At 35.3% G+C, this 25,376-nt stretch overlaps 1 protein-coding gene across 4 annotated transcripts in view; it reads left to right on the forward strand.

The window, feature by feature from the left end:
* Window positions 1-25,376, forward strand: part of LOC150108866 (uncharacterized) — a 377,690-nt gene that overhangs the window by 129,605 nt on the left and 222,709 nt on the right. For all 4 annotated transcript variants that reach the window (XM_090403872.1, XM_090403896.1, XM_090403887.1 and 1 more), the window contains exon 6: window positions 22,094-22,215. In XM_090403872.1, the coding sequence (XP_090259998.1) occupies window positions 22,094-22,215 (122 nt within the window). The remainder of the gene's footprint in view (window positions 1-22,093; window positions 22,216-25,376) is intronic.

The raw sequence follows: 25,376 nt of genomic DNA on the forward strand, positions 1-25,376 counted from the left end.
ATTTGCTACATGATGTATCATCAGCATGGGATCTGATTTATTCCCTTAATTTTCTGTCATGTAACAAGGCTTATATGTTGGTTGTTATTCATATTATTACTTCTTTTTTGGTGTGTTCTTGCAGCACCACATAAGAACAAAATAAACTGGATAATTTATTAAACTGCTGTTTCACTTGATTTTAAACTATCATCCTTGGAGTCCAGACTTTCTTGTCAGAAAGTATAAGGCATACACTCAGGTAATAGTGACAATTCTGATTGTTATGGAAAAAAATATATCTTATGTTTGCAAGATGTTCTCTAGGACTGGATAAATAGAAGTAACTTGTGATCTCCTGGCTAAAAGTGATCTTAAGATTAGTCTTCAAAATCCTGACAAGCCTTCCAAATAGCACATTCTGGAGTGACTATGTGAACTGTATTAAGTTTTCAGATACGTCATTGTTTTGATATTAAATTCACGAATTCATGATAGTTTTGATAATTACTAGTTATACTATCCTTATGTATGGACTGTGTGATATTTTTTATTATTTATTTATATGCATATACACACAACATGTATGATTCATAAATAATACTATTCATGGAGCCAATGAGAATGATAACAGTGGCAGCCAAGACATTTTTTCAAGGGTTTTGACATGGGGAATTTTGTAAAATGTACTGTGTGTGTGTTTGTGTACTATGTATTCGTTGCCGAGATTAAATATTGTCGTATGAGAGTGGTGTTGTAGATGGTTAATGAGCCAGAAATGTGAGACTTCTCAGAAGTGAGAAAATGAAGTAGTGGAATGTTGAAAATTATTTTTCACTTGGTTGTACTATGAATTAAAGATGTCAGGAAATAAATTATATTATTGGTTTAATTCTTTATCCAAGTATAAGCAAATTATGTTTGTGCATGAATTATCTTCATGACTGGGCTACTTGTATAATAGAGGCTAATGACTTCACATCATTTGCCTTAATATTCCATAATGCAAAGCACACAACATTTTCAGATGTGTATAATGCTATGCATGAGGGGTTCTTCTGGAGAGCTCCCCAGAATCGTATTGCAGGGAATAGTGGAGGGAGGAAGAGGAAGACTCCAACTGCAATGGAAAGACAGCATGAAAGACTGGACCGGCATGAGTCTTACAGAAGCAAGAGATAGAGAGGCATGGAAGCGACTGTTCATCAGCTGCAACCCTCTTAATAGAGGAAGCCACAGGATTACATTAGATAATGCTATGCATTATAGGAAGGGCCACTACCCAGATTCGTTTCAACTTTTATTAAGCTCTCATCAGTGAGAGCCAGACCCAGAAGAGATATCAAGGTTGAAGTAATACAGAAGTCATATACTGTTGTGTCCCAATTTACGATTTCTACTCTAATCTCACAAATTCCTTTTATCTATATTCTTCTAACTTCTATGCCCGAGATTTTACCAAAGCTTATACCAATATCTAAGTTATTGCTTCCCGTAGTACCCCTAATATTTGTATTTATACTGTGCCTTTTGGGATATTTAGTTTAGGATATTACATACATAAACAAGGAGAAAGAACTCAAATATATCTGAAAGTGTAACTATTGCAGTCGTGACACTTAAATCGATTCTCAACTTAAATTTTCCGCGTAACTAAGTACAATATTTTCAAGTGGTTATCAACTGCACCATTTATGTTGTCATAAATAGGGAGAAAGTCAATCTCGAATATATCTCTTAGTATTTAAATATTATTGCAGTCGTGACTCTTAATCTCTTTCCTCAACATTAAATTTCCCGCGAGATTAGGTACGATGATTTTAAGCGGTGCATTGGATTAGCAACATCAGACAACTCTTTTATCATTGAACAAAATGTTTATTAAGTTTCTAAACATGGTACAATTCAAATACTAAACTAAAATACTTATAGACTAACATTAAATCATTACAAGCAATATGGCTATTTGTGATTATGCCGCCATACACATTAATTCATAAATTCACCTGATGTGAACAAATTAGATCAACTCACACTATCTGATTATTCATACTGAAGTAGATTAACAAATCATTCACTGCTAACACATACTTGTGACATTTCAATTATTTTATACATTACATTAGGCATTCAATTCTTAGGATACATAATTACTTAATTCACACTGTTCCGTTATACCGTTATTTGCACTAACACACAATTATGTCATTTAAATATCTTGTGCAATATAATAGACATGCAAAAATACCTTAGGACTCTAAATCATTCACAAATCTTTAACACTAGTCAATCTACACACATACACATTCTATCATATACTAAAGTCCTAGTATAACTTCAACATTTCTGTATTGGAATCACGATACTTTTCACAGACAAATTTCTAGCTAACATAGGTTATGATTTACAGTACCCTTCTTGAGCTCTTCGTATGGGCCTTTATTCTTTTTCAAACGAACCTCTGGTATAACTTCTCGTAACTCTGGAATACTTTAACACATATATTTGCTCTACTATCAGCAACGAGGACATCGATTTCTTTACAGCTTTCTGCTTTGCGTAGTTATCACTAGCGTCGAAACGAAGAAGATCCCTTCTTTTCTAGGACTATGTGGCAATTTTTCCTTTGCTTCCTACTCGGGAAAACGGGAATCGAAATCCCGCTCACTTTCGTTTCCGTGTTGTGACGAGGAGATATCACCCCTGTCGCCACTCAGGAAAACCCCCGTTAACTCCACCGGAACCAAAACCAAACTCCAAGGCCAAAAGCGACTATCCAAAAAGCGTGTCCCCCCAGGGGGTTACCAACCCTTTTATAGCTGCTCCCCTAACGGCACCTTTTCTTACTTCCTTTCTCCTCCCTCTACTTGTTTTTTTTTTTAATCATCGACCAATTAGGGTGGCGTTTTCCCGCCAAACGTCATTTGATCGGCAAGCCCGTTCTCAATGTTTCAATCCGGGGATCGGCCCTAAGCGATAACTTTGCTTTTCTTGTGCTAGCCTAACTTAATCCCCTTTGAAACCTTTTCTATGAATTCTACTTAATAATCTAATCTCTCACATAACGTATTTTATGACTCACCCCTTTCTACTTATTTACTTAACTCTCATTTTTAATCGTATTACAATATTAATCTATACTTTCCTTTGTTAGCTACTTATTTAGTTAGAATTCCTTATTTTAAGTCATATTACAATATTAGTACATTCCTTCCTTTATCAGCTACTTTAACAACAACCCTTATGTTTTTTATACTTATTACTGGATGCAAGAAATTTTCCATTAAATAATTCATTTTTTTATGCAGGGGTTTTAATTTATGATATTTATTCTTCATGTTACACCATGATAGCTGAGAATACTATATTCCTAAGATATCAGGTGTAACAATACTTTCCATATACAAGTAGTTAAAAGGTGGCATGCCTCATTATTAAAATACATGGAATTAGAGATAGATGGTAAATTTTTTTTCGCTTGGTTATACTTTAAATTGAAAATGTTAAGGATTCTTAATTAAATATAAATTAAAGATGCTATAAAATAAAGATACTAGTCATGAAGATGCTTAATGCACAACCTCTCAACATTGTCTTCTGGGATTGACTGTCATATCCATTTTATCCTGGCACAAACATGTTACTTACATAGCTTCCTTAGCCTCTAAAAAGCTTGGTGTTCTTTTCTGTTTTAAACATGACTCCGAACACTTTTACTCCGAATCCGAAGTCTCAGATCAATCCAACTTTGGAGTATTATTTGCACATTTAGGGCAGAGCACCCAAGACCCCTCTAAGATTTTTTGATGATATTCAGAAAACAGCAATCCACATAATAGATAACCCTTCCCTCACAGACTCCCTCCAGTCACTTCATCATAGGCATTCTGTTTCAGCACCATGCCTGGATTAGCTGATACCATTCCTCCACCTTCTTCTAACCAGAGAAGAACTAGAGCAGCTACTAGCTAACACCCATATGCTATCCAGCTCTGAGCATACCAAACTAACTTCTCATCAGCTTCCTTCATTCCATCCACCTTTATTCTTTGGAACAATCTCACCCATACTGTTTTTCCTGCTGATTACAGCCTCCCTCTCTCTAATCACTTGCTCTCACATGGCATTGTAGTGTTGTAGATCTTGTGACCTTTCATGTGTGGGATCAACATAAAAAAAAAAAAATCTCCAATCCTAACACACTAATCTACCAATTGCTGAAACATGATCTTCCTTTTAGCAAATCCATGCTGTCCAAAGACAATTCTGCTGCTGTCAACCTAGTTTTGAATCCTGGTTCTCACTAGCTGCTGTAACACCTTGACCACAACTTCAGACAAATGGATTGACCTATAATTTAAAGCTTTAGTCTTATCATCCCCTTTATGAAGTAGAACAATTTTGCTGTCTTTCCACTCCTTTGGAACTTGGGCCAATCTGACTCATGTTAAAAAAGTAAGTTAATCCCCTGGAATATTCTCTCAAGACACATGGTAATATCAAGTCTCATGACCATATTATATCACTTGATATCGACACACTCAATTCCTCATATATATATATATCCTGCTTGCTTATCATTAATGGTTCCTCCTCTTCCCCCCTTCCTGCTGCTTTCAAGTTCTGCATTATGTTACATTCAAAAGAATGGAATACTTTAATGAACTGCTCATTTAACACTTCTACTATATCCTCCTCAATGGTTATCATTCTCCCATTATCACTGACTAACATCATCTACCCATAATTATTCTTTCTTCTACTGGCTACATACCAAAAAAATTCTCTAGGATTTCTTATAGCCTCAATTGCTAAGTGCTGCTCATTCTGCACTTTTGCTACCCTTACCAAACAAGTCATCCTCCTTGTCTATTCTTTGCACTCCTCATTTAATTGATTATTGCCACTCATCTTGTTCTGTCTCCACAATGCCTTTTTGTTCCAGATTGCATGATTCATTCTTCAGTCACCTACTTTATTTAATCTCCTTTGAATACACTGAATCATTACCTTTTCCAGATAGTTCCTGAGTATGGACCAAGCAGCCTGATTTCCTTCTGATCCAATTCCTCATTTCATGATATTGCTGCAAGCTGCCTCCTGAGTTTGTCATAATTATCCACTTTATAGTTCCATATATAACCCTTTTTTCATAAGTTTTGATATGGCTGGTCACCCCCAAGTGTGATTACTTCATGGTCACTTTCACCAACTGGAGGAAGATTTGACACTTCATTTACAATATCTTCTGATAAGATAATGAAATCCAAGACCCTTGATCCTCATGCAACTCAAATTCATTCTCTTTGGTTCCAGATGCTGTCTCTTCATTCCAGTCTATATTACCATAATTGAAATTGCCTGTAATGATCACCTTTTCTTATTAGCCAGACCAATTTGCCTAAACATTTCTGTCTCACTGCCTTCCACATTACCAGGTCTGTAGAAATACCCTACTGAACATTTCATCCTGCCCACCTTCACTTCACACAGTACTGCTTCAAAACCACTGTCACTGTTTGCGTATTCATGCATCTCTACCCTAGGTGGACATAACCCTCTGCTATCATCAACAGCATTCCTCCTCCCTTTCTGCCTTGTCTGTCTTCATGAAAGATTATATCCTTTCTAACTCCATCCCTGTTAGATTGTCATCTTCATTCAACCATGTCTCACTTTTTCAACAATTTTTGGGTGAATGAACAACGTTAGTTTCACCCCCCCTTGTTTCGAATACGTCTAGCATTTGTAAACATACACACTAGCTCATTTCTGTAACATGTCCCTTTGACCTCACTGCTTGGATATGACTCCTCCCCCTCCCCCACAATCTTTCCTCTCATCCTCACTGGTATTATACCTTTCCCAAGACCTAAATATTCACTCCTTCACATCCTTGGCTATCTTAATCTTAATCCTTTCTTGCACACTCGCGCATCCACTCCTGAAACTATCAACACTTCTCACACATTTCCCCCCCTTATTCACCATGACTTCCCCCCCTCAATTTCCTTGTCTGTCTAGTGTTTTTTCAATCTGATTGTTTTTTTGTGTGCCACCCACTTCTCCGTTTGCAAACTCTCACCTTATTCTCCTGCCTCTTCCACAACACTTCTTGCTTCCTCAGATCTTCCATTCACTTAATTTATTACTTTCTCTTGCAGCCATAGTTTCTCCAACTGACTCACACCAAATACATTTAAATGTAGCCCATCTCTTTTATACAAACTCCATCCATCCCTCATATTTATCCGACACATTCACAAAAGGAACTCCTTTCTCCTCATGCAACTCTGCTAGCACACCATTCATAATCTTCACTTGCCTTCTCAACTCATTATCATACCTGGTCGACATGTGTTCTGCGACTACATTACCTACCACGCTGTTGGAAGTTTTTTTCACTTGGTTAGACTGTAATAAATTTAGTTTAATCCTTTATCCAAGTGTAAGCAAACAAAGTTTGCACCTGAAGTATCTTCAGGACTGAGGCAACTCATAGTAAAGGTGGACCAAGCTGTCATCATCCCTGTCTCGGTATCTTCCATAATGCAAAGCACATCTCCTTGCAGACATGTATAATGCTATGCATTAAGGGAAGGCCACTACCCAGACTGGTTTCGACCTTTATTGAGGTCTCATCAGTGGAAGCCAGACTCAGAAGTGGTAATACTAATTATTACAGTCTAACCAAGTGAAAAAAACTTCCAACATCTTTCCCTAGATCCAGAGTAATTTAATGATAAGGTGGTACACCTTTTGGCAACTCGTATAGGTAAATATGACCTCTCCATTGCTTCTGCCTTAATATCACCACTTCTGGGTCTGGCTCCCACTGACGAGACCTCAATAAAGGTCGAAACCGGTCTGGGTAGTGGCCCTTCTGTTAATGCATTGCATCAGTGGCGGCAGGTGGAAATTTTAAGTGGGGGTGCTTCATATACAAAATAAAAAAAATTCTTTTTTTCCTAATCAATAACCAATTTATTAATAAATAAATTTTCATATTAAAAAATTGCTTTATTAAAAATATTTCACACTCACCACGAACAAACACCAATAATAAAAGTTTCGTATCTCTGAAATAATGTGTGCATGCATACAATTTATCTGTAAGCCACACTGCCCAAACGAGCAGTGTCAGAATCACTTGTAACGTGCAATGACAAGCGTAAACTAATATCGGCGAGTCTAGTTGCAATTGTCACGATAATTCTGACACTGCGTTAGATTGCAGTGCATTTGTTTCGTGTAACGATAATTGAAAATATATAATTCTTTTCATATCTTCAACAGTGACACTCATCATAATTCAGCCTTGTATCTATAATAAATAAATAATTATGTTATTTTAACAAAATAAAATAAGATTTACAAAAAATAGTCCATCCTCACCACGAACACGCACCAATAATAATAGTTTCGTATCTCACAGAAATAACGCTTGCGAGCATACAATACACTGCCCAATCGAGCAGTGTCGGAATCACTTGTAACGTGCAATGAGAAGCGCAAACGAATATTGGCGAGGCTAGCTGCCATTGGCCTAACGTAATAATTCTGACACTGCGTTAGCTCGCAGTGCATTTGTTTCGTAATCTAAAGCGTTAAACGAACAATTCCAATTATTAACTATTCAATCAATGTCAAAACATAAGCTGTAACCTTGAACATGTTGTATTGCATTTATATAATGTAAGCATTGCTATTATTTATAAACACAAACAAAATTAAAATTTTTCATTGTTTCCTTGGGGTGCTGCAGTGTCGCAGTGCATATGTACAAGCCGCCACTGCATAGCAGTATACATGTCTGCAAGGAGATGTGCTTTGCATTATGGGAGATAATGAAACAGCAGTGATGAGAGCTTGCTCTACCTTTACTACAAGTTGCCTCAGTCCTGAAGATACTTCAGGCGCAAACTTTGTTTGCTTACACTTGGATAAAGGATTAAACTAAATTTATTACCACGCTGTTATCTTTCAATGTTCTTAACAGCCTATTGACATTCATCCTTACATTCTCCTTGTTACCAGTCAAATCATTTGTGCAACAACCAGTACCAACTATTTTGTTCACGTACTCCTCTTATCCAGTGCTTTAATCACCCTGCCCATTCTATCTCACGAAAAACAAACCTTGTGTCCCTTTTCACTCACCACACCTCTAATCATCAAATCTCCATACAAGGCTACTCTGAAATCATTTGTTATTTCTTTCAAATCTTTCGTCCCGTTTTTCCTCACATTTCCATGCAAATCTGTAATTCTCCTCAGTTCATTCCTCATATGTGTGATATTGTGCCTCATCTTTACCAACTCTGCTTTCACCTCTTCAATTACTTTCTCACTGCCATTTATGCTAATCACATTTTCACCACCTTGAACATCTGCTGTCTTATTGTTCACTGCTGCTAACTTGCCACTAGCTATGCCAGATCTCTTATTGTTCACCAACTATGCACCACTGTCTTACTGTTCTCATTCAAACATTCAACTGTACCATCAAGTCTGCTTGATGCCATAGCAGTAGCAGACAAAGGATCATGAATGTAAATTAATGATTCTTTGTCTGCTACTGCTCACATTCAATGCCATCTCATAATCCATAAGCATGTTTCTTCTTTCACACTAAATATCTTTGCTCTAAAATATGTAAATATCTTTGCTCTCTCTCTCTCTCTCCAAGCATACCATATGTGTATTGCATTCACAGAACTCCATCATTTTTGAAAAATCTGTGCCTCTTGCATTCATCTTTTGCACAAATCTATATCTCACTGTTATTTTGCTCATGCTTTCTCCATAGCCCCACCGGGATATGGAGAAAGCACATCTGAAGGGTTACAGCTGGAAGAAATGAAATTAGACTATATGAAGGCTAAAGTTTGAGGACTAGAAATAAGAAATGTATGTTTGCAAATGCCAAAAGTATCCAAAATAAACTGAAATTGTAACATTATCAAATTCCTGCTATGTACCCTCAAGAGGTGTACAGGATATGATAGTACTACATGAAAAAAATTACATCATTACTAACTTCCTATCTACAATTTTCCTCCAAATCAGTCTGTTACTTGTCAAGACTCCGACATTATCAGATCTTATATTTCTATCGTCTAAGGCACTCTGTACCGTATCAATCCACCTATATCTTGGTCTTCCTCTGGGTCGTTTTGCTGCCAACCTGGCAGAGAACACTTGTTTTGCTAATCTTTCTTCGCCCATTCTGTTTAAGTGACCATACCACCTGAGATTAGCTCTGCTAACGCATTCCTGGATGCTGACAATGTCAAGTTCTTTCCTAATATCCTCATTTTTAATATGATATTGCCATTGATGCCATCTGTTCACGCCTCTAATCTTTCTCAGGACTCTCATATCTGTGGTCTCTAGTCTTTGGTCAAGTGTTTTACTTCTAACCCAGCTCTCAGATCCATAAGTTAAAACTGGTTTGAACATTGTCTTGTATACAGCTAATTTAGTGTTCCGACTAATTTCTCTCTTATTCCATATGAATTTATTCAATTGACTTCCCACCATACCAGCTTTGCTGATTCTGTTTTCTATTTCTATATATAATTTCCCATCTTCACTAAAAATTGTGCCTAAGTAGCTGAAATGTTTTACTTGTTCTACAGGTTTTCCATTCACAACACAGTTGACATTTTCACTGATTCTGCCTATTTTCATTGTCTTTGTCTTTTTATTGCTGACCTTCATACCATATCTATTACAACAGTTATTCAATTTAGTCAGAGAATCTTGCAGACTTGTAGCGGATTTATTTAGAAGTATAACATCGTCCGCATAAAGCTAACATTAACATCTGCAATTTTGATATCATGTTTAATACCAATTTCCTCCATAATGCGATCCATATAGGTAATGAATAACAGAGGGGATAATGTACATCCTTGTCTCACACCAGATTTAACATTAAACCATCTTCCTGTACTTCCTTCAATTTTAACTGCTGACTTACAACTCAAATAAAGACTAAGTATTGCTTGATATAATGCCTCATTGACACCATATAACTGTAGCGTATTGAATAGCTTCTCTCTTGGCATCTTGTCATATGCCTTTTCCAAATCGACAAAACTTAAATACAGATCTTTGTTATATTCCCATGCTTTCTCGACTATTTGTCGTAAAGTGAAGATCTGATCCTGGCAGCCTCTATTTGGCCTGAATCCAGCTTGTTCTTCACCAAACTTTTCTTCCACAATTCTTCTCAATCGTTTCTCAAGTATACTTGCATAGATCTTGCCAGGAACACTCTGTAGGGAAATACCTCTGTAATTCTCACATTCAGTTTTATTTCCCTTTTTATATATGGGTACTATTAGAGCTCTACTCCAATCATCAGGAATTCGTCCCTCTGTCCAGGCTTTCTGAACTATGCGGTGCAACCACTGTAAGACTTTTATACCACCATACTTCAGAATTTCTGGTCGAATGTGATCTACTCCTGCTGCCTTTCCACATTTTAAGCCTTTGGTGGCTTTTTCTACTTCAAGTATGGATATCTATTCCTGACTGCATGCCTGGTCATTGTTTTTTTACTACTGTGCTGTCATCACTGCTTGTTTCATTTAGCAGTTTTTCAAAGTAATTACTCCGTACTTCAATTGATATCTATTTTCTATATTCTTGCCAAAGTCCTCCCATGACTTTTGTTTAGCTAGTTTTACACAGTGTTTAGCATTCTTGCATATGTCTCTATATTCTCTAAGAGCACTAGCTGACTTATTTGACAGGAACTTTTGAAATGTTTTCTTCTTTTCCTTCACTGCCTCGACAACTTCGCCAGACAACTTCGTCACATGCCTCTCTAGCTGAATCAATCCGGGTTTTCTTCAAGGCTTGCCTCTGAATCTCCAAGGTTTGATTCCTGTTCTCAAACTCTTTCATTTTTTTTTCAATAATCTTTCTGTATTTTAGTCTACAGTTCACATCTGAGAGCTGCTCAACTTTTATTCGCTTTAAAACTTTCTTACATGTTATTCTTTTCAATATGAAATTCAATTTTATCCTGCTCAAGACTAAATAGTGATCACTTCCAATTTCAAATCCTCTGTACACTCTGGTGTCCTGCACCAGGGAGAAAACATCACTATCAACAATAACATAGTCAATGAGAATTTTCTTATTCCTAGCCTCTTCTCTCTATGTGAATTTGTGCACATTTTTATGTTGGAACATGGTGTTAGTAATAACCAGTTCAAGTCCTGAGCAGAAATCCAACAGATATTTGCCATTATTATTAGCTTTGCTCTTTTCTCCAAATTTTCCCAAAATATTTTTGTATGTCTCACAATCATTTCCTACTCTGCTATTTAGATACACAACAAGTACCAACTTTTCCTTTTTCATTGTGTCAGTTGCTTTTTCTAAAGCCTCAAAAAATTCCTCCACTTCTACCTTAGTAGAACCTTCTGTGGGCCCATAGGCACAAATAAGTCTCATTGTCTAGTTCCCCATTCTCATATTTGCCCACGTTACTCTACTTGAGACTGACTGCCATACAAGAAGATTAGCCTCGTATTTTCTGTTGAATACTATTAATAGAGTATATTCACCCAAAAATCATTAGAATGAATGAGACATGGTGAGATGAGGATGTCATTCTGACAGGAATAGATGGATTATGATTTTTGTGAGGAATAGGTTAGATAGAAGGAGAAGGGAGAGTGCTGTTGATGATAGTAGAGAAGTTGTCTCCATCTACTGTGAAAGGTCAAACTACTCCCACTGTTTGCAGAGAGGGGAAACCGTTTGCAAGATTTAATGGAATTACTACAGTTGGAGTAATAATTCATTGGAATAACTTAATCGTTTCAGTATTTCGTTTGTCACAGAGACATCTTCAAGAATGTTAAAATTATAATAACACACACAAAATAAGTAGAAGAAATGAAATTAGGCTATATGAAGGCTAAAGTCTTATGAGGGCTTCCCTGTATGGGTGCTATTGCCTAGATGTTGGGTGTGAGGCCTAAGAATCCTCGAGGCCTTCCTACATTTCCCAAATCTTAGGAAGTGTAACACAACCATGTCTATTGAGATTAGGCAGTTTTTTAACTCTATTGATTCTAAAAAGTCTAACAAACTTGAAAGACTTTTTAGAATCAATAATCAATTTGCTGTGCTGGAGCATGATAGTTTTCTTCCATCTAATTCCATGCAAGGTGTCCAAGGCATGCTTTGCTAGACCTGACCATAATATATTTTTTAAATCAAACAACTATGTAAATACCCCCCCACTCCCAATATACAGATTACCAAAAATTCATAAACCCAATTAATCTCTCTGTCCCATAGTAAATGCCACTGATTCTCCCTCCTGTATATCCTCAGTAAGTGCAACCTTGTGACCGACAAGTTTTTAAATATCCTGTCGGCTGCACCATTTTGTTTAAATACATTTGCATTTCACTTCTTGCATCACTTCTTTTCTTTCTTTTTTTTTTTTATTATTAAACTTTGTGAAATGTCGCAAATGGTAAACTGCCGTAGCTATCGACTACTTCTATATACTTATTTCTACTATATCTTATGTTTTCACGCTCTACAGTCTAACACATTTATTTGTTTTTCAACTGTGCCAGTTAGACCATGAGTGTGAGATTATAAGATTATCATTCTTTCCTTGGAGTTAAATCACAATTTAGAGTATCCTGCTAGTCATACATGCACAGACTGAAAGCAAGCGTACCTTGAATAAGCTTAATTTAGTATTAATTTACATTTTCTAGTACAGTACTATTCTTACTCTTACAATAATTACTTATGCACAGTTGAGATTAAGGCACACCCTGAATGAGTTTATTTTGATATCATTATCGTCATCATATCCCCTCATCCATTCAACCTAGGATGAGTTATTTCGATATTAACTTACACAATCTTATTGTACCTATACACAGATATATTTGATGTACATTCTTGCTCAGAAATATCACATGTATAAGTACTTACAATTATCGTTCAGTTTTTACATTGTCTTTTACATGAATCTTTTGTCCACATGAGAGTGCTCCTTTTATTCACTTTGTTTTTCTGCTGGCTTGTTATTGATCTCCTGCCAAATTTCTTCTTTGTCCAAGTCGTTGATTATTCTATGCCCTTAATATGGATCCTTAACATGTCAGCAATGTGCAGATCCTTCTGAGCGAGACATCCTGACAATCGACACAATACTTCTCATGGCAGTGGACCCAGGTAAGAGAAGATTGAGAAATTTAAGACTTATGATGCTTCTCTTTCAATTACTGACAACAGACCTCACGTGGTGGCAGACCTACGTAAGAGAATATTGGCAAACCCAAGACAAAATCCTTCTCTATGATTTGGCTTAATAAAGGCCTGGACTTCTACTGTACGCATGCACTCGTCTCTCAAAACTTCCATATGTGGTCACGTGTTGACATCTGAACATGTCATACTTTACACGTCTTTTGAAATTGCAATATATGGACATGGGTTTGCAGCGTTACATAATGCCGTCATCACTACGTCATCTTTATTTTAAGAAAGGCCTATGATTAAGTCATTTCAAAATACAAAATTATTACACAAAATCGACAGTTTTTTAAGTGCAATTCCCCTAGAAAAACATGTACCGAACATGATAAGTTACTTATCATGAGAAATTTCACAAGTGTTCTGCATGACCAAAGAGGTGTCAAACTTAATGGTTTGTTCAAAATTTGGTAGGCTTAAAAAAAAAATGAATTAAGTGTGCAATATGTTCTATAGTGCAACATCTTGTGAATTCATTGCTTTACTGCCAAGTGCATACTTGATATCTGATATCAGAATTTACGTGTTTAATCAAACAAGTAAGAAGAAAGCGTGCTTCAGAAAATTACAATAAGTAAATTTAAATACATTTTGAAAGGAAAATGGTAATCGTCATCACGATAATTGGCAGCCACTATGTGTAAACTTTGATTTCCTGTAATCGCCATCATAGTTTCTGTGTATGCGCAGGACTGCATTGTTTAGAGATGATTCCAGTGCAATCAGATAACTAGCTTTTATTGTTATGGTTGTCTGTTGTTCTTGTTACTATTGTTCTTGTGTTGGGTTGCATGCAATTAAAAGCCAAGATTCTGGGAGAAAAACTTGCCATCCTCATATAAAATAGCTAACTTACTTTTTTGTTGAAAATTTCTGTTAATGCTCTTTGACTCCTGAGGGACAAAAATTGTGACACTCTTTTCTGTAATAATTATCCATGCCATACAGGTGTTTAAGGTCCACGACTTACCCAGATTTTTTTTTGTAACCATTGCTTTTTTAGTATAAGGTGGTTATTCTTACAGCTAAATCTGTATTCATGGATATAAGTTGAATGTTGTCTCAGGCAGTCAACTGTCACCATCTTATAGTCCTAAACAATATGAATAAACTTGTATTATTTTCTAATGGTGTGGGTTCTATTACTGCTTGATTTTTTTTTGAGATGTCGTATTAAAAACCCAAGTTTCAGGGGAAGGGGGGGGGGAAGTACCCTACTTGCTCATGTCAAAGAATGGGTTAGAAAAAGTTCCACCAGTTGGCAACTAGAATTGAACTTAATGGTCTTTCTTTGGGCTGCATAGCACTGCTTTCTGTAATTTGTAGATTTAATAGTATTTGAAATTAACAATACTATCACAATATATATAGATTAATTATTCTGTTATATATATGTAACAGAATAATTAATGTAAATAACATGTAAAAATTAATATATCCACTACTATAGCGAACATAAATGTGGAAACAATACTAACAGTCCTAATTGCTTAGAATCATTCTCGAGAATTGGTATTAATTAACCTACTCTCAATCACAGCAGTTAGTTAACACGTCCTTAATATTACCTAAATATTTTATTTCTTGTTGATAGGTCATTACAAATTTTCTACTCAGCATTAAAAAATGAAAAAAAAAAAAATTGGTGTTAGGATATATGAAATACTGGATAAAGAATGAATGTATTGTCACAAAATAAATAAATTTCAAAACATTGACATGCAATCTTCATGAAATTTGATCCTGTGATCCTGTGGCTTCCTCTCTTTGAGAGGGGTTGCAGCTGATTACTGGGGAGATAGTGATGCAAGGTGGTTTCCCATTGCCTTCCTTGCCATATTTATGACTGTAGCCTGTGTGTTCATGGGTCTGGTTTGCCTGCTTGTGGGATGAAAAACCCCAGATAAACTGGCATAAAAATCGTGCTGTTCACGCCCAAGACTGGCTAACTTGGCTATGACTGAGGAAGATCCTTAAGCTCCTCAAGTCGTCGACGGGAATCAAACCTAGGACACTCTTTCCCCAAGCATATGGTTTGAAGCGCAAAGCCACTAGGCTAACCGCATGGACAATGAAATTTACTTATGCTAAAACAGTACAGCAGGTTCCCAGATGGTTCAAACTTCTATATTACATGAGTATTATTGATGCTGAACGATAAACAATATGCAGGTGACAGTAATAACATGTAGGTATAACAGTGATTTTCAACCTTTTCCATAATACGCCACACCTAGACTAATTATTAAAATTCTGTGACACACTAAAAATATATTCTTTTAATTTTTTTGATGATCTGGTAAAAAATAGGCATAATTTTGATTGATTTACACACACAGGAAGAGGGAAGACCTCTTCTTCTTCGAGTGTCATCTCCTAGAAGATGACATTCTTGTCATCTTCTAGGAGATTTATTTTTGGTAATTCAAGCCAGTCCAGTCCTTAATGTCTTCAAACCACATTCTCCTGGGTCTACCTCTCCCTCTTTTTCCATCCAATTTCCCTTCTAATAGTAATTTCTGAATGCCTTCTTGTCTGGTTAGATGTCCAAAATATTTCAGTTTTCGCTCTTTAATTATTTTCATTAATGTTCTTTTCATTTTTGCTTTCTTTAAAACATCTTCGTTTTTCATTTTCTCTGTCCATGGTATTTTCAACATTCTTCTGATGGTCCACATTCGAAAGCTTCTAATTTTTTCTCTGCTTCTTTATTTAGAGTCCAAGTTTCACTGTTGTAGAGAAGGCTTGACCAGATATAGCATTTTATTAATCTTTTTCTTGTGTCTATATTAATGCCTCTGGATGTTAGAACAGTTTTCATGTCAGTAAAGGCTTATCTTGCTATCTCTATTCTTCCTTTTATTTCTTTAAGGGAATTTCCTCTGTCTGTAAACATTTGTCCCAAATATATAAAAGACTGAACCTGTTCAATTTTCTTTTTGTTAACAGTTATGTTCAGTTTCTTATTTATTGGTTTTTTTGATATAATCATGCACTTTATTTTCTTTAGGTTAATGATTAGTCCCATGTCAAAGCTTCTGTTGTAAATTTCTGTGATTAAGTTTTGAAGATCATTTTCAGATCAGCTATAAGTACTGTGTCATCTGCATACTTGAAGTTGTTGAAGTTCCTAACTCCGACTTTTACGCCTTTCAATTCTGAAATATTTTTTTTTTAAAACTTGCTCACTATATATATTGTACAGTAAGGGTGATAAGACACATCCTTGCCTTACTCCTGTTTTGATTTCAAAGTTGCCAGAATATGTATTTTTATATCTTATTGAAGCCATTTGATTCCAGTATATATTTGTAATTATACGTAGATCTTTTCCTTTTAACCCATTATTCTGTAGGATATGTATTAATTTCTTATGATCTATTGAATCAAATGCTTTGGTGTAATCAATAAAACAAAGATATATGCTTTTCTGGTTGTCAATGCTTCTTTCACATAATGTTTTCAAATTGAAGATTCCTTCTCTTGTACCTTTTGTCTTTTTGAAAACATGATTTGAGTGTCTTCTATTTCTACTGACAAAGTGGCTTTTATTCTTTCTAGGATTATTCTCTGTAGTAATTTTGTAACATGGCTTGTTAAACTTATTAGTCTATATTCTGTACATTCAAAAGTTCTTGGAATTTTGGGAATAGTGACAAAGATGGATTTCCTTAGATCATTAGGGATGTATCCTGAATCATAGATGTTATTAAAAATAACCTTTAGGTCATTAAGTGTGTTTTCATTTACTTTCTTTAACAATTCAATAGGGATATGATCAGGGCCTGGTGTTTTACCTGTTTTCATTTGGCTTAGAGCGTATTCTATTTCTTCATATGTAATTGGTTCACCATCTATATTTTGTATATCTGGTGTGTCTGTGCGATCAGAGTCGAACAGTTCTTTTCTATATTCTTTCCATCTTTTTATGATATCTTGTGTCTCTAGTAGCATTTTTCCATTTTGATCTTTTATACAAGGATTACGGTTGAAAATTTTCTTTTTATTTGTCAGGGCTTGGATTGATTTATGCATTTCTTTACTATTGTGTTTCTTGTCCAATTCCTCTATTTCTTTACATTTTTCATTTAGCCACTTGTCTTTAGCCTTCCTGCATTCATTTTTTATAATTTTACTGAGTATTCTATACTGTTGTGTACTTTTCTTTTTTCGTCTTTCATTCATAAGTTCTAGTATTGATTCAATCATCCAGGGTTTTTTCTTATTGTATTTAGTTTTTGGGATAACCTCGTTAGCTGTCATATATATTGCACTTCTAAAATTTGACCACCTGTTTTCAATTTCCTCTGTGTTACAAAGTATATTGTCTTCTGTTTTATATCCTACATGATCTAATTTCTTCCTAATTTCTGAGTTAAACATCATTATGTTGTCAGTTATATTCAGAGCTGTGAAGTCAAGTCTCAGTATGATTGTTTTTAGAAATGTTTTTTAGTTTAATTTTTAAAGTGGACATAACAGAGTTATGGTGTGAACCTATATCAGCACCTGGGTATGTTTTTATGTGGTTATATTATTTTTGTATCTATTATTTATTATTATGAAATCTATTTGGTTTCTTATAGAGTTATCTGGGTTTGTCCAAGTATACAGTCTGCTTTGGATGTTGAAAGAAAGTATTCATTATGCGCAAGTTGTTTTGAATGCAGAATTGTATCAATCTCTCCCCTCTTTCATTTCTGTCGCCTAGTCCAAATTTTCCAACAACTGGATTTTCTTCCCCTTCTCCAACCTTTGCATTCAAGTCACCCATCACTATGAGTATCTCATTTGATTTTACATATTCTATAGATTTTTTGTAAGTTATTATAAAAATCTTCTATTTCTTCATCATTGTGATTCATCGTAGGGGCATAAACCAGGATAATTATGATGTTAAAAGGCTTTGCGGCTAATTTAATAAGTATTATTATTTCGTTTATGGGCCATAGCCCCATTACACATTTAAAGATATCTTTCTTAATCATGAAACCCACTCCCTATTCATGATTCTCTCCACCAGAATATACAAATGTAAATCCATCTTTCTCTAGTTTTCCCATGTTAGGCCATCTTGTTTCACTAATTCCCATCACATCAACTTTAAGTCTTTTTATTTCCTGTATAAGGTTGTCAAAATTCCCTAGTTTATATAATGTTCTCACATCTTTCTTAATCATGAAACCCACTCCCTATTCATGATTCTCTCCACCAGAATATACAAATGTAAATCCATCTTTCTCTAGTTTTCCCATGTTAGGCCATCTTGTTTCACTAATTCCCATCACATCAACTTTAAGTCTTTTTATTTCCTGTATAAGGTTGTCAAAATTCCCTAGTTTATATAATGTTCTCACATTCCAAGTTCCAATTTTCAAGACTCTGTTTCTTGTTTTCAAACGAGGAATATCAGATGCCAACCTTCCTTTCGGATTTAAGTTGACATCATCATAGAGTGCACTAGCAGCACTCATTTTAATCACAGTTTCAGTGTCTTCTTCCCTGTAACTATTTACAGCTTGGGATGTTGCAGAGGTTCCAACTTCCAAAGCATAGCTTGTAAAATATTTCCATTTCTTCATGGTCGACTATAGGATAGAGGATAGTAATGTGGTGAGGCCCCGATCTCTTCCACGTCTGCAATAGCCAGCTAACTTGGCTCACTCTGTCCAGCCATTGATCTGTATTCAGAATCTTCCGCCTGCCAGTTGTTTCACATTGCCGTTGATATATGAATTTTTCCGCCAATGATGAAACAGCAGATGTTATTGCAGTCCTAACATCTCCCATGCTGGCCACATGACGTCTTGGGAGATGCACTTTATAGCTTTTTGCCAGCTCTTTGCTTAGTATCAACTTTGCCATGACTCATTACGACACCATGTTTCCCGGGAGGTCCACGTGGAGGCATGATACTAAGACTTCCTGGGTATGGCCCTCCAGACTTCACCGAAATATTGACACTGCCATCTATATCAGTTCCATCAGGGTTTTTGACCATGTCGTAGGTTGCCAGCCCACCACGGAAATCCATCCCAGGCTTAACTGTGCTCAACATGTTACAAGCATGACTGATGGCTAGTCAGCCAAGATCCTGGTAGGAGAACACAGCTAATTCCGAGAGAAGACCAGACACTAATAAATAAATGCGCAAATTACAACATTATTTCTTTCAATTAATTTGTTTTCATAAACTCATGGTACACCTCAGAAGACCTCTCACGGCACACCAGTTGAAAATTGCTGAGGTATACGAATACAACAATTCTTTGATGTGTTTACTTTGTATTTTGTTGGACCATCTTTCGTCTAAGTTACAGTAGCACTTTTTGGCATGCTGCAAATCTGATTGCATACAATATCTGGACTGTTACTGGGCCATGGTATTATTCTGATAACATGATTTCAGAGGTACTTCTGACAGTTAATTTATGTACAACAAATAGAATTAAAATAATGTTTGATATATGAATAAAAATCAGATAGATGGGCACATCTATATAAATCAAAACGATCACCTTGAAGAAGTAGAGGACTTTGTATACCTTGGATCACACATCTCAGATTCCTTAACAGACATTAAAACAAGAAAACAAAGCACTGCAGTTCCACAGAAGTCTTAATAAAGTATGGAAGTCGAGCCTCATCTCAAAGGAGGCGAAGATTCATCTTTACAAGTGCACCAGCCAGTACAGAAAGTGCACCTATCTTTCTGTACAGCTCCCAGACTTGGAACATCTCAACAAATACAGTGACCAATATTATAAATAGCTTTGGAACTACTTGTCTAAGAAATATCCTGGATTACTCCTGGGAAGACCACATTCCCAACTCTATTATATTAGATGAAACTCAGCAAGATCCTCTAGTCAGCACTGTTCAAAGAAACCAAATAAAATGGCTCGGCCACCAACTTAGACATCCACCCTCTGTACCCTTTGATGCTCTGGTCCTCTACACCCCTACAGATAGAAAAAGAAAGAGGCAGACCCCGAACTTCATATTGGAAATACATCAGCAATATTCTCCCAGTTTTCCCCCAACTCTGCATCAGAGATCCGTCAATTAGCATATGACAGAGAAGCCTGGTTTTCCTTCACGTGATAACCTCTGAGTCCTATCTTAGTGTACACAGACTAGTTATTTGTTTTGATTGGTTTCGCTATTTATAATTGTAAAATTATAAATAAATGATGATGATGATGATTATATGAATGAGATATGATAGAAAATAATCATCAAATATATAACATATTAGATATTCAAAACAATACAGAATATCAAATATGTTAACTGTTACTGCATACTAGTGGGATGACATCGCACTAATTAAAACCAAATTACTTTTTTTTTAAAAAGTACTATATGTTCATAAATTTTGATAATATTGTTATAGTTTTAATTAGTCTGCAAATCTTCAAGTATGTCACTTGTCATAAACTGATGGTTATATGCTCAGTCTTGTTTTATATTTGACTAAAATATATCACTGTTGTTGATTGATCCCGTTATATTCTGAAATATATGATTTATATTATCAACAAACATTAATTGTTAATTCTTTTATATTCACATGTTTATTTCAATATATAATTATATGGTGAGCTGATGTTTTACTAGTATTCTTTTATCTGGGGATAACTGATGGGGGATTTTTTTTTGTTTACCTGAAATCAACATAATCAATAGACATTGTTATAAACAACTGTTTATATGTTGCATCATGGCATATTACAGAAATTTGGGGTAATAACAACCTGTCCCTTCAATATGAATTGCTAATTCAACAACTTTTCATAGTCTAGGGTACTTTAATGAGAATGAGATAAAATGATGTATGAAAGGTTTCTTGAACATTTCAAGAAACTGTTGTGAATCTTGTGCACTCTTTTAGAACAGTGCACTTAAAATCTGAACAGAAGGGACTGTTGTTCAAATTTTGAATTGTCCTCTCGCTCACCCCAGTGACTTTGTGTTAATTCTCATCTTCTTTCTCATTGGAAATATGAAGTTTGGCAGCTCCTATACTTGTTAATATGGTCTGTTATTTCTTTTCACTTTATCATTATTAATTTGTTTTAATTTGATTTTTTATTTTGATATATGCTAGCTGTATAGCTTAAGAGCCTTACCGTTATTAACCTCTTTATTGTATAGTTATTTCACTCTGAAGAGGTAAACAAGTCTGTTATATAAAAAGTCAGTGGATAAATTTTGCCAGCCTGGTTGGCCAAGTGGATAGCATATCTGCTCTCCAGCCAAAAGGCTGCGGGTTTGAATCCTGCCATGAGCATGGATGTTTGTGGTTGTCTGTGGAAATGCCAGTGGTGGTTGGCAGTAGATGTAGTTGCGGTCAGTTGGTGATTGATTGGTGGAGAAGGAGTTGTAGAGCAGGTGCCTTCCCTCGATGAGTCCTTGGACTCCCTGGAGGTGTCAAATAATAATTATTATTTACAAAGATAATAAGCCGAAAGGCTTATTATCTCTTATACATCTCTTAGGAGCTGGGTTTTACATTATGAGAGAATATTAAAGTTAGTGACGGAGCTTGCTCCACCTTTGCATGGAGTTGCCCTGGTGTAGTACTACCCAAGTGATCATTTACACTTGGTTCTGCCGATAGTTTTTTCGGCATTGAAACTCTATGGATGTCAATGGATTTCGACCCGAGTTTCGTACCTGGCTATAAAATAAAACGGGATTTAACATCTCCCTCTTAATTAATAATTATTATTATTTTATTAAATAACTTGATTCACAGAACTTTTCAAACTAAATCTTATGATCTCCTTCCCTTTTTCTTTAGATAATTTCACAGACACAGGAATAAGTAAATTTAATGGACAATTAATAGAAAAAGAATTGGAACCATGGGAAGGTCCTGGAGAAGTTGATGGGCTTTCAAGTTTAGAAGGAGAAGAAGATTCTGTAAGTATAGATTTCACATTACAGTGAGAGTTCATGTCCATAAGTTCATGTTGGAAATGTAGTTCAAAATGGATTAGTTTTAAAAAAACATGTAAAAGTTAATTCAAACTGAACTGTACATTAATCTCTACATGTGACTTCTACCTTGAAAGAATTAGTATTGTAAATGGCTATTGTATAGCCTGCAGCACTTATAATTAATAGATTTTCCCCATAGGTAAATATCCCACCACCCTGCACATTCCTTTTTGTTTATGCTAAATTTGAATCGTAATTCTAGCTGATTTATGAATTTCTTTATAAAGTTACTTTACTAAGTAGATGGAAATGCTGAAAGCATTGCTGTTGCTTTACTTTCTCACTACATCAATCACCTCAGAAGTATATCTCCAAAAATAGCAACTCCAAATATGTTTACCATAATCTGTCATTAGAAAGAGCTATACATCTAAAAAAGAAAGTCATAACAAAACTGAAAAATCTTAATTTATTAATTATATAAATTATATATTTAGTTTAATTCTTTATCCAGGTATAAGCAAATGAAGTTTGCACCTGAAGTATCTTCAGGACTGGGGCAACATGTGGCAAAGTTGGACTGACTTCACATCACTTGCCTTAGTATCCCATAATGCAAAGCACATCTCCTTGCAGACATGTAAAATGCTATGCATTATGGGAAGGGTCACTACCCAGACTGGTTTTGATTTTTATTGAGGTCTCTTCAGTGGGAACCAGAGTTGATACAAAGGTTGAAGTAATGCAGAAGTCATATTTCCATATACGAGTTGCCAAAATGTGTCACGAGTTGCCAAAAGGTGTCACGCCTTTATTATTCAATTACTTTGGATTAGAGAAAGATGTTGGAAGCTTTTCACTTGATTAGACTATACATTATATAATAATAATAAATGATAAAGGATTAAACTAAATATATAATTTATAGTCTAACAAAGCGAAAAAACTTCCATCTTTCACTAATCCAGAGTAATTTAATAATAAGGTGAGACATCTTTTGGCAACTCATCATCAAATTCCTGCCATGTACCCACAAGGGGTGTACAGAATATGATAGTACTACATGAAAAATTTACATCATCACTAACTTCCTATCTACAATTTTCCTCCAAGTCAGTCTGTTACTTGTCAAGACTCCAACATTATCAGATCTTATATAAGGCACTTTTTACTGTATCAATCCACCTATATCTTGGTCTTCCTCTGGGTCTTTTTCTTGCCAACCTGGCAAAGAACATTTGATTTGATTTGCTAATCTTTCCTCGACAATTCTGTAAGATCTGATAATGTTGGAGCCTTGACAAGTAACAGACTGATTTGGAGGAAAATTATAGATACGAAGTTAGTAATGATATAATTTTTTCATGTAGTACTATCATATCCTGTACACCCCTTGTGGGTACATGGCAGGAATTTGATGATGAGTTGCCAAAAGATGTCTCACCTTATTATTAAATTACTCTGGATTAGTGAAAGATGGAAGTTTTTTCGCTTTGTTAGACTATAAATTATATATTTAGTTTAATCCTTTATCATTTATTATTATTATATAATGTATAGTCTAATCAAATGAAAAGCTTCCAACATCTTCCATACTTCAATTGATATTTATTTTCTATATTCTTGCCAAAGTCCTCCCATGACTTTTGTTTAGCTAGTTTTACAGTGTTTAGCATTCTTGCATTTGTCTCTATATTCTCTAAGAGCACAAGCTGACTTATTTGCCAGGTACTGTTGATATGCTTTCTTCTTTTCTTCCACTGCCTCTTTAACTTCCTGTGTCCACCATGGAGTTCTGGTTTTTCTATCCTTGCAGACAACCTCACCACATGCCTCTCTGGCTGAATCAATCAGGGTTTTCTTCATGGCTTGCCACTGAATCTCCATGGTTTGGTTCCTGTTCTCAAAAACTTTTGGCAACTCGTATATGGAAATATGACTTCTGCATTGCTGCAACCTTGGTATCACCTCTGGGTCTGGCTCCCACTGAAGAGGCCTCAATAAAAGTCAAAACTGGTTTTTTGTAGTGACCCTTCCCATAATGCATAGACATTGTACATGTCTGCAAGGGGATGTGCTTTGCATTATGGGATAGTAAAGCAAGTGATGTGAAGTCAGTCCACCTTTGCCACAAGTTGTCCCAGTCCTGAAGATACTTCAAGTGCAAACTTTGTTTGCTTACACTTGGATAAAGGATTAAACTAAAATATAATTTATAGTCTAACCAAGTGAAAAAACTTCCAACTTAATTTATTAATTTTCTCACATTAAATTCTTGAAATACCAAGTCACTGAGTCACTAATTAATGATTTTTTAATTTTTTAGCTGTTGGTTTAATCCAAACATCAACAGTATATTGAAATTAATTGAAACAGTTGTGTGACAAAATTGTCTAACCCATTTTGCTCTTTTTAATATTTTGGTAGTAATTTCTTATAAGTTCATTGATTTGTTTTTATGTAATTAAATTTTAAAGTTAAATTACCATGAAAATAATCTCCAGCTGCTTGTTGTGTGAAACTGATCAAAAGAAGTGTCTTTCCACGAGACAAGAATCACTTATGACATGATTTTTGCTCCATTCAAATTTTAAATAACTAGAAAGAGTAGAGTTGTTAAAAGTTGAATGAATGGGATTTTAGTAATATAATACCTTTTATTCAGATTTTACAAGTATACTAAATTCTGCTAAAATACTTGTATATCAATGAATAAACTTCGTGTAATTGTAATAGAAATAATGTTTATTTTTATTTTATTTTTATTTTTGAATTATGAATAATGCATTATCAATAGTTTTGTGTAAGAACAAAGGAGTATTGTGTCTAAGTATGCCATAGTGAACAAAAAAATTCCAGACAGGATTAAGAAGATTAAGTCATGACCTGAGGCTACTGTACACGTGCAGTGCGATATTACATGGGAGTCTCTCATCTAATAGCACCAATAGACGGTGTCAGGTGCAGAAAATTACAGTACCCAGTGGACGATGACGTAAGCAAAAATGAAGGTCATCGGGACCGTATAAATAGCAGATCGCTATGTTGAAACGGGGTCTTGTCTTGCCTTTTCTTGGAGTATGAGTTCGAGTCAATCCAGTGTGCGTTCCTGATCCCGGGTCAATGATGAATAAAATAGGAAA

This window comes from Typopeltis vanoorti, chromosome 2 (assembly GCF_054136105.1).
Source record: "Typopeltis vanoorti isolate ZY-2024b chromosome 2, IOZ_Tvanoo_1.0, whole genome shotgun sequence".
Classification (NCBI taxonomy): domain Eukaryota; kingdom Metazoa; phylum Arthropoda; class Arachnida; order Uropygi; family Thelyphonidae; genus Typopeltis; species Typopeltis vanoorti.